Source organism: Lissotriton helveticus, chromosome 3_1, assembly GCF_964261635.1.
Source record: "Lissotriton helveticus chromosome 3_1, aLisHel1.1, whole genome shotgun sequence".
Lineage (NCBI taxonomy): Eukaryota > Metazoa > Chordata > Amphibia > Caudata > Salamandridae > Lissotriton > Lissotriton helveticus.
This window is the reverse complement of record NC_136061.1, coordinates 23,604,132-23,618,680: the sequence shown is the minus strand read 5'-3', so window position 1 is coordinate 23,618,680 and position 14,549 is coordinate 23,604,132. Positions and strand designations below refer to the sequence as shown.

Below are 14,549 nucleotides of genomic sequence, written 5' to 3'. Positions count from 1 at the left end.
AACATCCCCACTTTAGCTAAATTACTCGAAAAATGTGTACAATCCCAACTCTGCGCTCACATGGAGAATTTCCAACTCCTTAAGCAACATCAATCAGGCTTTCGGAAGGGGTACAGCACAAAATTGGCACTCACACATGTTATGGACGACATATTAAATGTACTCAATCAAAATGACTCCTGCCTCCTGATCCTCCTTGTTCTTTCCTCCGCATTCGACACGGTTAATCATGACAACCTCCTTTCCACTCTGAAGAACGGGATGGGATTCTCGGGTTTGGTGCTACATTGGTTCTCTTCCTTCCTCCACCACAGAACACAAAGAGTTGAGGCAAACCACTCCCACTCCCAGACCTCTCCAGTACTCATGGGTGTCCCCCCAGGGTCTGCCCTCTCTCCTATCCTTTTCAACCTCTTTTTGAAACCTCTTGCTAATTCTCTAAATGACATGAACATTCCCTTCCACATGTATGCTGACGACACAACTTTACCTGAAAATCTCATCCCTGGATAACATCATCTCACTCAACTCTACCTTAACCTCTACTCAAAACTGGTTAACTGAGAACCACCTCCTGCTCAACACCTCCATAACTGAATTCCTTCTCATCTCTCCTCCGAACCACCCTTTCAAGCTAGACCTTTGGTTGACTCACCTCACTGCTTTCAATTGCACCCCTCTCATCATAGACTCTGCCAAATCCCTCGGAATCACCTTGGACAAGCACCTGAATATGAAAAATCATATCAACCACGTATGTGAGAGAGCTCTTCACTTGATGATGACTCTCAGAAATATCAAGCCCTTCCTTCCACAAAATGACTTCAAACAAGCAATCCAAGCACTGATCTTGCCAAGGCTAGACTATGGCACCGCTACGCTCTGTGGCCTTTTTCATTACCTGCTGTGTACCACCTGTCTGTGATTATTGTGACTGTCACTGTTTGGTATTCTTATATGATATCGTTACTGGCTCTGTATTCTCCCTCTTCTCTCGCGGTGTATCATTTGTACGTGACGATTTTTGTGACTACAACTGTTTGGCATTCTTTACTGGAGAGGTACTCTCCCTTTCATCCTTTTGTAAAGCGCTCCGATATCCCTCGGGATCGGGTTTGCACTATATAAAACTTTATAAAATAAAATTAAAAAAATTAAAATATGGAACAGCTGTGAAGTGCCCAAATGCAGTTGACATCAGATAAGTGAGTAGCAGATTAAGGATTCATTGGGGCATCACACAAGGGGGAATACAGGAACATATGTTACAGCCCTTTGAAAAAGAACACATCACAACTGGTGATTGTTGGACTTGGCCCTTTTTGCAGTGTCATCCCTGAACTTTTGCCTTCCTCCTGAATTTTCTCTGACCTGTTTTTGTTGGTTTTACGACTCTGGGCTAAAGTGCACATGCTCTCCTATTGTAAATTGTTGGTAATGGATTAGTGACTCCATGATTGACTCATTTGATTTATTTGTCAGACCCTAGTACGGTGCACCATGTGTTCTCAGGGCCTGTAAATCAAATGCTGCTGGTGGGCCTGCAGCACTGGTTATGCCACCCACAGAAGCAGCCTGTAAAAGCGTGTTGCAGGTCTGCCATTGCAGAGCCTGTGTGCAGTCTGGTACTGCCATGTCGACTTGGTAAGTGCAGCCACTTGCCAGTCCCTAAACCTTCCCTTTTCTTCATGTCAGACCCCCCTAAGGTAGGCCCTAGGGCAGGGTGCATTGTAAGTATAAGGTAGGACATTGCCCTGGTGTGTGTGAAATGTTGTAATAGTGAATAACAGCCATTTTAGTTTTTCACTATTGCAAGGCTACCTATTCCCCATAGGCCAGAATGGGCAGTTTAATTATTACATCTTATAATAGAAATTAGTTTTTAGTATGCCTGAACTCAGAATTATAAAATACATCTTTTAGTGAAGTTGGTTTTAACATTCTGTGTTTGAAAATACCACTTTTAGAAAGTAGGTATTTTCTTGCCTAACTATCCGAGCCTGCCTCTGCTAGGTAGTGTATTCCTTGTCTGGTTTGTGAGTGACAGAGGCTGGGATGGCTCCAGAAGACAGGGTGAGTCAGCACATGGCTGAATAGACCTATCTGCATGTAGAGTGATAGGAGGAGTAGCACCTGGGCCTGAATAGGGCTGTATCTGCCTTCCACAATGCTGGCTCCACCTCCTGGGGTGTGGCTGATGACCCTGGCCCACACTGTCAAAGGAAAGATGGAGTCCTGTAAACAAAGTGCTCCAGGACTGACCAGAACTGGTTTGGACTAGGTACAGACACTACCTCTACCTTCAGAGACAAAGGATTTTGGTGTATAAAAGGGGGACCCAGACCCCAGAACTTTAGATCACTTCTGGGAATCAAGACAAACCTTTGCCAAAGAGAAGAACCAGGAAGCTGCAAGGAGGAGACTGCCTCTGTGCTGTGCGGTTGGGGTTGGCCTGCAGTGATTACTTTATTTACCAAGGAAAGGAGAAAACTAACTTTGTGTGTACTTTCGCAATCTTGAAGAAGAATCTCCAAGGGCTTGAACTGAGCTTGCCTCCTGCCTGAAGTCTCAGAGATACAAGACTTCACCACCAGCTCCCCTGAATTCCCTTGCTGTGGAATTCTGCCTGCAGAGAGAAGCCTACTGTTGTTTGGGCCCTCTGAAGAGCCTGCGAGTCGCTGGGAGCTGGAAGTGCGAAGCAACGAGGAGAAGCGTGTTGCCGCTGCAGCAGTTGCTGTGACCGCCCTGACGCTCTCAGTAGCGGTCGCTCCCCAGGCTCCCTGCTCTGATCCTGGCATCGTTTGGCTCCCTGACTCACTCCTGAGATCGCTAGGCTGCGCGCATTGCCATCATTTGATAAGTATAGCTGTGCTGACTGCCGTGTACAATCGCGCTATTTTGCGACAAGCCCTGCCAAACTGCATTTATATTCATATTGTCTGCGCTCGCTGTGTTGCTCGTAGCCATAAGTTCGTGCTGTGAATATTTGTAGCGCTTTACAGAATTGTGCTTTGGAGATTTGCAGCGCTTTGTAGAATAATCGTAGAAGCTGCTTGATTGTAGCCCAGCCTCTCTCTAGTTTCGTTTTTGTGGCTGCTACGGCCATTTTGTTGTTGTTTTGCCTTGAAGACCGTCCCCTACACCTCGCACCCGCCTCCCAGCTGACCCTCCCTCGCCCCTCCCCCTCCACTCCTCCACTTATGACTGAGACGAGATGATGTGGGAGTCATACAAACACCCTCAGAGAACTTACTTGAGTCTTTTGGTGACGTTGAATGCATTAACAATTCTGTCAGGATCTGAGGTGAGGATATGCATTAGTCCTTCAAAATAGTCAACACAAAATATCCAATTATAACCGAGTAACATCATACAACAGTCCTGAAGAACACAGCACTTCCTCTTTCTCTGCAGCTGAGCAGCTAGTTAAATAGCTTTTTTGGGAACTGTTATTAATTGACCCTCTGGGGTAATTACTTTCTGATTTGGCCTTTCCATCTGAAATGTGGCATTCAATACTGTTGTGTGCAGTTGTTATTGTTTTCAGCTAACACGGACGGTCTTTTTATGTCAAGCCTACGCAGCGCGCATGCGCTGTCTGCAAGACATGATGTATGTACAATATGGGCTTAAGCTACAAACATCCATTGGGTCAACCAAAACAAAAAAGAAGGGGAGCTCCTGATCTGTGTTCAATGGCATAGAAAGAAAGGAACGGATATCAATGCACAGGTGTGGCGCTTATATAATGCAGATCCGTTCCGTCACTTCTGAGGCAGAACAAGGCCAACGCTGAGCCGCATGGCACCACCTAGCGGCACGCAGGAGCACTGCTGTGAAAGAGCAAAGATCCAGTCTGTCCGCTGGGGAATATTCTATGGGTGAGAAATCTGCAGTTTGAAGTGTCAATCAGAAAATAGGGGGCTCATGGCAGCATCTTTTTATGTGGGGGCTCAAATGCTTCGACAAGTCCTCTAGGTGTCGCTGCTCTTTTTAATACGCAGCTCTTTTTGTATAGACAACGTCTCAGATGTCAGCTACAATCTCTGCTCTAGTACGGAGTGAGACTGATGGGTCATTCCTGCCCCTGTGATTGGTATGCCCACTTACATCAACCTAACGCCAGGTGCCCCCCCCCCATTCACAGATCAGCACAAGGCCCGCAGTCAGTTATACCTTCTCCCCACTCCTCATTCCCGTTTACTCACGTGGACTTAGATGCCAGGTCTCGTCCTCCTCCTTGGCCTCTGGGGGAGCACAGGGAGGGGTTGGCCCTCGAGGCGTTCCGTACCGGTAGCTGCCAGTGAGACTGCAGCAGCTGGAGTCCTTCTGGCTGGCAGACGCCACATGTGTTCTGGGCTCCCGGCTCTTGGCCCCATCGGTCTCTGAGCTCCGGGAGCTGGAATGGAAGGTGCCATCGAGCTCGTCCTCGGTGCTCTGCTCCTGCATCTTGCTGCTGGAGCTGGTGTTTACCTCAGAGGTCTCCTCCTCTCCACCGATGAAGAATCTACCCCTGCCCTCTCCAGGCTGCACCCCTGCTGCCGAGTAGGAGACCATCTCCGCCCGATCACTGCCGAAGCTGCCAGCGACAGCGGTTTGAGAACATCGGGGGTCCACGCTCTGAAAAAGAAGACTTCTTGTGAGGTCACATATAGCAGCATAGGAATGTGAGGTACATACAGACCTGCAGAAGACAAGCAATATGAAGTCACATGAAGAGCAACAGATCTATAAAAGAGAAACCCTCTGGCTTGACAACATAAAGGCCACCAAGACCTTAACGTGTCATCAGCTTTGTAAAAAAGAAGCACTCCTGAAGGAGCTCATGAAACATACAAACAGCTAGAGGTGCACGTGTAAGACACTTTAAAAGACAAGCCCCCCCCCACCACCACCCGTGAACGCATAAAACCCACCAGCACCTGGAGGTGCCACACACCCAGCTCTGTGAAGGAGAAGATTCCCTGGTTGATCACATGAAGCCCACTGCCAACAGCTCACTAAATACAAACAACACTGCTATTTACAACGAGAGTCACAACCTGTGCCTGTACAGAATATATACGTCATCATTCAGTTGAGAAGAGATAACCTCAAAAGCTGTAAGTTGACATTTATTTTCATCAGCAGGCAATTTATGATAATTCTTACTCAACCCCATCAAACAATTAGCATTACTTCCAGGATGGCCTATCCACAGAATCGAGAAGTAGCTGTCATCCTCTCATGTAGGAATAGGATAACCTTTTACTCCAAGGATGATGCAAACAACCTCTTCTCTTCTGGCCTACAATCCCTCAGGAGATGATGTCTGCCTCCCACCCCTCCCAAGTACAGGGGCCGGGCCCCTTCCTTTTCATCTCAATAGGGGCTGACACCCCTCCTCGCCCTCTGCAGGGCCTTCCTCTTTTCCCAGTCTCCCCTTCTGCAGGGCTCATCAGGACCACATTGGTGTGAAGGAGGTCAACACTTGAGATAAGGAGGGCGACTGACCACGGTGTGGCGGTGATGAGAGGGTGTATGTTAGTGATGGTGAATGGTTTTGGGGAGATACGTTCAGTTCATACAAATGGTTTAGGACACCTTAAAGATGGAGAGAAGAGAGATGGGAAAAGAGTTAGAAGTAGAGAAGAAATGACAGGCTAAGGCAGGGAGTGAGGAAGGAGGCTTCCGGATACAGTGGTCTGCACAAAACACACCATTAGCTCACTCAGTGCTGCCGCTGTGCATTGTGGGTAGTAGGCTCTAGGCATCTGACCAGCAGTCAGTGGAAGAGCATGAAAGGTTATGTGAGGATGGCAGGCACACGACAAGAAGAACGAGATTATAGTCCGGAGGGAGTCTCAAAGAAAGAAGTAGAGGATGATACTTAGAAATCATGGTCCACTGTCCCAGATACAGCAGGGCAGGCCAGATTGCTCCTGGCTGCCTCTCCCCCTCGGTGTCCACCGCTGATGCAGCCTCTCCCTGATAGTTAATTTCCAGGTGGGTACACAGCTGAACAAGAGGCTTTTCAGGAGGTGATGGGACTTTTTTGATTGGCCCAGATCAGGCAAAGGTTTATGTTCTCAGACTGTTACAATGAGAGCCTCTTACCACTGGAGACAGGTGGCACCTTCACCAAACCAATGACTCCAAAAAACTGAAAACCACTTGCACTCCAATAACACTGGGCCCTCAGGACAGGAGAGGCATCCTCGGGGAGACGGTGCGGGGTTGGAGACTCAATCGAACATCCTGTGGCGATCAGTAAAGCAATGTTCAGCAGTGCGTGTCTTACCCAAGAAAAGGTACTTTACGTGTAACACACAGCACTGTGCTGTACACATTCATCAGAGGCCTCTTAAAACAGCACCAGAGATCTCATCTAATATTCATGCCGTCTTGGGAGATGGTCTGGACGGCTCCTGTAATGGTGGTGTCCAGTGGTGGTCTAGTGCAAAGTGGACATCAGCCCTACTCCTGTGGGATTCTGTGGGTAGCGTTCATGGGGTCGTGTGGGCGTGATTCCCCCTTCCCAAGGACACTAAATGATGCCTCCCTGCCTCTCTCTACTGCTCTCACCTGTGACTGTCGTGGTGATGCAGGAGATGCCACTCTGGATGGTGTGCACCTCACACAGCCCACTGAGCAGTGAGCACCTTGACTCTGCACCAGCCCAGCCGATATCACTGCGGTCTGCCCTCAAGCGCACACTCCAGCGAAACAAGAGTCAGTAGCACGAATGCCAGGACTGTGGAGGCCGCGCGAGGTGCTGCTGCTCGCGGGGATCTGGCTTCATTGGATGCTCCTCAGAGACAGACTCCAGTCCACCACTGGTACAATGATCAGCAGCTCCTGTAGGTTGTCACAACAAGTATTCCACAACAACTCCTGGGCTTTGCAACACATGAATAGTGCATGTTTATGCTGCAGATACATATATCCTCTAATACCTGGCCCACCACACCTTTATGGGGTCTAGTTTCCCATCCTTAAATAAGATAGCAGATCTTTTTGAATACAAGTTTTATGTCCGAGTGCATTGGTGTATGTACACACTATCTAGCTAGGGATCCCTCGCGGCCCTGATTAAAGCCCGTGCCGCCCGGGCCATCTACGTAGGCTGAAACATGCTGGCACGCGCAAGGATATTTGAGTCTTAATACTCTCTACACATCCGCACTCTTATAATTTAATCTTACCTTTGGTACGCGCAATAAGAGGAATGATTTGGGTCTACCTCAAGGTAATTTCTGCATCCCTCATATTCAGTAAGGAGCTCCCTCTAAAAGAGGCTGAGTTCACTCTCTTCGTATTCTCTTATCCGGGTGGGTAGAGGTCACCTAGGATGAAGCATGCCACTACAATGTGTGTGTGAGTCTCCTTCACTCAACAAACACCTGGTTGGGTAGATAACTTGGATGTTGTGGAGGCCAATACGGAACCATCAGATTATTTGTGGATTTGTGTTATATACAGGGAGGATGGGTGAGTATTTCTGTCCTCCCGCTCTTTTTTGGTGATATACCAACTAAAGTCTTCGTCCTCAGGGGGGTTGGTTTGGGCGTCCCCAGTCAGGAAGAACCCAAGATAATGGCTCAAACGATGAAGAATGGGCCCAAATCAGGAGCCATTACAGAGAAGGACGGAGCAGGGAGGGGCACAAGAACTTCCCCATAATTCAAAATAACCCCTCTTTTGTTTCTCCGTACTCTACACTCTGCTCCACTACAAAGGACTTGAGAAGTGCTCTGGAGCAGCTCTGTGACTCGCACGTCTGTGTGGGCTTTCTCTACTCTCCATCCTAGGTACTACTTTGGATAAAGAGAACAAAATGGTGTCCTGGGTGGTCAGAGCCACATGTAATACATGTAGGAGAGTAGGGTCTGCTTCCTTTGGTCACCCCCACTTTTTGCTGTGATTTTCTGGTTTTTCGACTTTAGTCTGGCTGTGGCCCTGCTAATCGGACCCACAGCCCAGCCGTTCTCTCTAAATTGATACCATGTACTTTAGGTACATACTAGATTGGATATTGGGTCACCTTTGTGAGCCCTTGTATAGTGTACCCTAGGTACCCAGGGCATAGGTGCATCCAAGGCCTACCAGGGGCTGCAGCATGTATTATTCCACCCCTCGCTGGCCATCCAAACTGACACCACAGGCTGATCACTTAGCCTGGGTAAGGTGGTGTAATCACCCCTTACTTAGATATAGTATACCTATATCTACCCTTATATATAGACACATATGCACCTATAAGTCACTCCTATGGTAGGCCTAGACAATCCTGGAGGCAGAGTGCTTGGTTATGTGTGAGAGGGTGCCTTAGCATGAGCTGAGCCCCTCTGCAACTTTCAGAACCATCTCCTTATAGCTGTTCTATGATATAGCCATACCATATACTCTTAAGTGCATTATAATCCTCGCGGTTAATGCTAACTTTGGTTTGGCTTTATCAAAACATGTTGTGTAAGGTGTCAAACACTTTGGAATACTACCCCCCGCCCCCCACCAGTTCTGGGGGAGGGGGTAGCATTCCACCCTTCTAGACGGAGAAGACATGTAATTGCTGCTAACCCCGGTTAAAGTAAAACAGAGCCTCAGCATCACAAAATGGATGCTGCTGCCACAGACACAAGTCTGACCTCCTGTTGCTGGGGGAAACTCCAGCAAGGGCGGCCTGGACAATAGGCTTCCTGTCCAGGGAGGTGCCAGCACCTCCCCAGACAGGGTTTTGTGTATTGCGGCAGGGAGGGCTGCATCAGCAGATGCTTTTTGAGACACTGCCAGGGGCACACAAGGTGCTCCATGCATAGCCTGGTTCAAACCAGTTGCTGAGGCACTCCAGCCCCGCTCTGGCGCGAAACTGGACAAAGGGAAAGGGGTGTAACCACCCCCTTCCCAGGTCCACCCATAGGAGCGACCTAGCAGGTAATCCAGCCCCTTAACTCAGTATAAGTATAAGAGCTGTGTCCCCAGGACTTTAGATTATCCTGGAACGAAACTTTGATACTGAACTCTTGGACCTTAAACATTCTATTCTGACTAGAAGACAGAAGACGTCTCCCTTGTGGTCAAGGAGTGACTACCCTGGGCAAACAGGCACCACCAGTAACTTGCCGGTCTGCTTTGTCGACACTCCCCCCGGAACCCGAAGACTTAGCGACATAGGAACTGGACTTCCAGACTTCTCTGACTCCGACCCACATCCACAGCAAAGCTGAGACCCGTGGCGGACACGAGAGACGTGGGACCAGACACCCTGGACATCCTGAATATTGCTAACTGCATCGACACCTGAGGTAACTCGCAGTTGTGCATTGGGGTACGAGAAGCCGCAGACCCGAGCACCATTTGCACCGAAGCTCAGCCCTCCACACACCACGAGTGCCGCGTGGAGCCTGCTCTTGCATTTCAGCTCTACGCGTCTTCCCGGTTGCTAGCCCATTGGCTAGTGAGCCTCCTGAAGACATTCCTTTGAAACCAAACTGCTTTCCTGGTTGCTCCAGGCTTGCTCCAGCTTCCCTGCAAAGGAGAAGCTACTCAGACCTTGCTGGTCTGACCCGAAGCCAATCTTCACTTCCTACATGGAATGCGTTTGCCAAGGCATGTTGGGTCCAATCTGGATACCGATGCCACAGTCAACTAGATCGTTTGTAAGACTTCACCTCTTCACCTGAGATCATCGCGACATTGCCTGGTTCCTTCCTGGTTCCTTCCTGGTCACTGGCTAGTGACCCAGACTCTGTCCCTTCTGCATTCAGGTTCTTCACACCTTCGATCCACCCTTGGATCCACCTGGACACTTTTCCTCTGGTCGCCTGCAGCACTTCTTTGCAGCTCTCCATAGAAAACATCGACGAAACCCGACACCAAAAGGCACCTATGCACCCAGCTTCCCTGGGTGAGGTAACACGAGTACTCCGGTGCTCCCGTGGGTCTTGACTCTCGAAGTGTCCCTTTTACGTTTCCCATTATAAGTCAATGGTAACTCGCGACTGACACTGCACGCGTCTCCCGTGGGCCTCCTACTTCCTAACCTTTGGTTGTTTAGTGCAGCCCCAGTGATTCCCTAGGCCCTAGGCCTACTCACTATTTCTGTCGTGGTTCTTATACCACTATTTTAGTATATGGTTCGTGAGGCCCCTAGGGCATTACCGTATATTGTGCAACTTATCGTATGCTAATTGAGTAACTTGTGATGTACTTTTACCTCTGACCTCATAAAGAGTGCAGAGGGGTTGTGTTTAGAATAAATACATATATATTTGATATATACCTTGTGTGGTGTCCTTTCATTTGGTATTCAAGGGATTATAATTGGTAAAACAGCTTGCTTCACATGCTCTCTGAAGTCTTAGCCTAAGACTGCTGGTTCATGCTACCACTAGGATAGCTCTATATAAGGTTGACTTTACAACCGCCATCAATAAGGGTCGATAAGACCGGTGCAAGGTGTCCACTAGAACTAGTGGACATCATATGCCAGGCCAACTTCTCACAACACACACACTTCAAGCACAACTTCTACACACATAAGTTACACAAACAACTGCAGCATTCATAGCCCACGTGGCGAGTATGAAGAGAAAGACCTGGAAGCGTGGTAGCAGGGGACGGGCACACCAATTTATCAAGAGGGGTGAGGGCAGTAGGGACCGCCCATCCTCAGCAGCTCAGTAAGCAGACACGCTCAGCCCAAGGAAGGTGCACCCGGGATGCACTTCCAGATCAGAGAGCCCACTCTGTGTTGCATTCTGGGTCTTGGAAAGCCTTCATAAACATGCATGACTGCTGTGTGGGTGGACACGATCATGCTCGATTACTCGACCTATGAACCTTTGATTTGGGGAGTTCAAGGAGGGGCGCACACGCTACATATCTCTGCAGTAGTGTGGTGGCCGTAATAAGAGCACTGAAGTGGACAGTGGCGGCACCAGCGTACTTGGGACGATGACGTGTTGGAGACAAGCAATGGGGCAAAGAACAACAGTGCTTAACTCCATGTGAGGTACAGACATCCTTGGTAGGTTTACTCAGAATTAAGAAAGAAATAGACTCACCCCACAGCCTACTGCCAAACAGATGGCAAAATGTCCTCAGGAAGTACCTGCCATCACACAGCAAGGGGAAACCAATGTGTCATCCAATGCCCTCGAAGCACTTAACATGTGTCAACTTACACTTGATACTAGGCCGCAGAGCACGAAGATTCATTCAACAATGTTATCTAAATTCTTAGACGACGTTGAGAAAGACCAGGAGCAGTGCATGAGCTGTCCCACAAATGACGCAAGCGAGCCTTGGCAACAGCAAGTTGACGCAGTGCACAGGGGTTCGGTTCCTGCGGCCTCAAACTTAGTGAGAAGTTAGGGCAGGCCTCTAGAGCTGTGGAGAACCACCATCTGTGTTCTTGAACCTTTCGGAGTCTGTAGGAGCTCAGGATCAGCAAACCGGTCATCTTAGTTGCGGTGGCAGTGAATGCAGGGAAGTGACTCCTTCACTTCAAGGGAGATTCCTTCAGGTGTCTTTGATGCCCACAGGCCTTGGAAGGATCCTGTATGGTGCACAAGCACACACGATGCAGCAGATTGAAAGGGGGGTGCAGTTGTGCCCAAACGAAGTCCAGCGAAGTCCAGATGGTAGAAGTTCAAGTGGTGTCTGAATTGAATTGTGTGCTGCAACGAATCTAGGGACCCAGCCACAGATAGGCCCTTAAGTACCTTAAGTAAAGTTTTGGGTCGAATCAGGGGACCGTCCCGGAGTCTGGACAGTGGGGAGGATACTCCCATGTCCTTTGTCCAGTTTCACGCCAGAGCTGGTTTAACTGGACTATGCATGGGGACACCAAATGTGCCCTCGTGGAGACTGAGTGGAGCTGGCAAGGGGAAACAACCTTAATAACCAATCCCTAACAACAAGTGGGCTTAACAACAACTCCCAAAAAAACGACCTGTACCTGAACCTGAACCACGACCTCCTTAACAACTACTATATCCGAACCACGACCTCTTAAACCAGAAGTAAGTGTCAATAATTAAATAAAAAAGTTACAAATATTTTTTTGAACTATTTATAAATGTACTTATTTTAGTTACGCTGTCGTTGTAATAGACTTTGTATACATAAACCTTGTTATGCCAGTAGATGGCACTGTAGGTTTCTTTTTCATTGATGCGATTCTGAACTGTGATTGATGCGACTGTCACAAGTTCAAATTTCATTTAATTACATTTCTATTCATTTCACAGTTGAAGTGGTCAGAAAAGGGTGGTTGGAGTTCTTTTATATGTTTTATTTGAGTCAATAAAAAAAATGCAAATATGGCATGGAATCTGTTTTTGTTTTAATTCTAATGTCTGTGAGAAAAAAGATGATGAACTTATATTAAATAGTTTCTTTCACGTACAATGTGGAAAAGTAAATTTTGCCATGTTCTGTGTCCCTACGTGTTCCCCATCTTATGTTGTATGTGCATGATTAATATGCATATGTATTCCCCATGATCGCTTAAAGACGCAATTACAGTTGTGTCCATCTCTAGTATGCCAGTTTCCAGTTCTCGTGAAAGCTACGAGTATTAGGCCTATGTAAAGCTACGTTGCCACGTTTCTCAGTGTGCACGTTATTTTATTGTAAAGTCCCCGTTTCTAGGCCTCAAAAGGGCCCGGACTCAGATTCAGCTCCTGTCTCCTGAAGCCTCGCTGAGGAGCGATACAGCCCCCACCTGTATCCCTGACCCTTCACTTACTTCCTGCCTCACAGTGCCCGGCTCGGCCTGGCTCTGCCTGCCAGTCTGCCAAGAGTATGTTATGATTCCAGTTATCAGTCCAGCTCTCCTTCTCTGCATTCCTAAGCTACTGAATCGCATCAATAGTTTCAGTCATCGTCTAGCCTTTACGTCTCCATGTAAGAGAAATACTGTATTTATGGTCATTTAATATTCCTCAACACACACTACATGTAGAATAATGCATGCACCAGTCTTAGTGTCTGTTAGCCTTTGCCCTGATAACTTTTGGATTCTATCAACATGTTCTCTAAACATCAGATACTAGATAGTGTTTAGGTACATGTCGCTCTGACTCTCCAGACTTCAGTCTCTCCTTCTAGCTCAGAAGTCATAGCCCCCAGCTTCTCCCTAGTAACACGTCATTGCCAGCTTGCGCGCACCACTAGGTTAGAGGTCCCGGCTCCTTAGGTAGCCCCCTCCATGTTTCCGCCCCATTTTATGACATATTCTGTTACGTTTACATCACATGTCTATGTACACGCCTCTTGTTACACCCACTTTATGCCTTATCTTTCGCGACTGCTACAAACCCCGCGTACTGCTACGCCTACTGTATGAACTCTAATGCAATTGTTTAAGTATATATACTTGTGCACTGTTATTAAAAGTTAGCGCGCTCATTCCAGATCCTGCCCGACAGCTGTCGGGGCCCCCCTGTTGGCTAGCCATCCCAGATCTTGCCCGTGCAGGTTGTCCTGTTCCTGTCCTTTATGCTGTATTAAAACCTGCAAACTCCTACTACCTCGAATCTTGACTCTTATTTATTGAGCTATCTGTTATTGTTATATCTAGTCAAAAATAGAGGTATTATTTATTTATTTACCACATAATGGCGCCCGAATAGGGACTTGCCCTTTCCCCACGCGCCGGAGAAGCCACGCAAGCCCCCTGATCCTCTGCAGCCGTGACGGAACCATACCGTGCACGTGCAGATATTTCTGCTTCAAGTATCCCTCAGGCCCACGGAGGAGACGGAGGTTGCGGTCCAGCATCCAGACGAGGCAGTGGAGGAACGCGGCGAGTCCCGACCAGAGCCCAAGCCGAGAGTCCAAGGTCCGAGGTATCCGGAGGCCCACCCGTAACAGAAGTCCGAAGTTCGTCCGTCCGGCGTCGAAGCAGTCCAGTCCAGTCCGAGGCTTTCCGTTCTTGCTGCCCGGTGAGTACCATTGCTGGGGTAGTATCTAGACAGGGTCAATTGCATTGTCTCTGGTCCGTGGGTTTGGGTACGCAGATCCAACACGAAGTGTCCACTTAGGTGGATGCGGGTCCTGACGTGTCTCTTTATGAGACCGGTAAGTTTCGTACTGTTTCAGCAGTGCATCTAGTTTCTGTTCTAGTCCGTTCTGTTCTCGAGAAATTCATGTATTCTGTTTTCAGTATTCCAGGTAGTGTTTTGTCCGAACTGTTATCCTAAATGTCATTCATGTATTTCAATGTTGTGGTATGAATGTGTTGTTCAGTAATCATCGTGTTCATTGTGTATTGTATTGTGTCTAGACTCCAGCCCAGTCATGCCATTGTTTTCCAAGTTACGTCAGTTAAAAACTAGAAAAGGTCTGTTAGAAGAAGCAGTTCCTGTCTCGCCTAGGGACAGTCCAGGTCATTTTATGTATCAAAAGCATGGCATAAGTGCCATATTGTATCTAGATTTGTGGGTGGAGTACACCAAACAGTTAGAAGAAAAGTATAGATGGCCCGTATCGGGTACATGGGATGCCGAGTGCATCATGCGAGTAGAAGAAGTATTATGGAAAAAGAAAGCCAGACAGTCACA

At 48.0% G+C, this 14,549-nt stretch overlaps 1 protein-coding gene across 1 annotated transcript in view; it reads right to left on the bottom strand.

Moving 5' to 3' along the window:
• STK11IP (serine/threonine kinase 11 interacting protein) overlaps positions 1-14,549 on the bottom strand; it is a 291,281-nt gene that overhangs the window by 41,771 nt on the left and 234,961 nt on the right. The window contains exon 19 of the mRNA XM_078683491.1: positions 4,209-4,620. Coding sequence (XP_078539617.1) covers positions 4,209-4,620 — 412 coding nt within the window. The remainder of the gene's footprint in view (positions 1-4,208; positions 4,621-14,549) is intronic.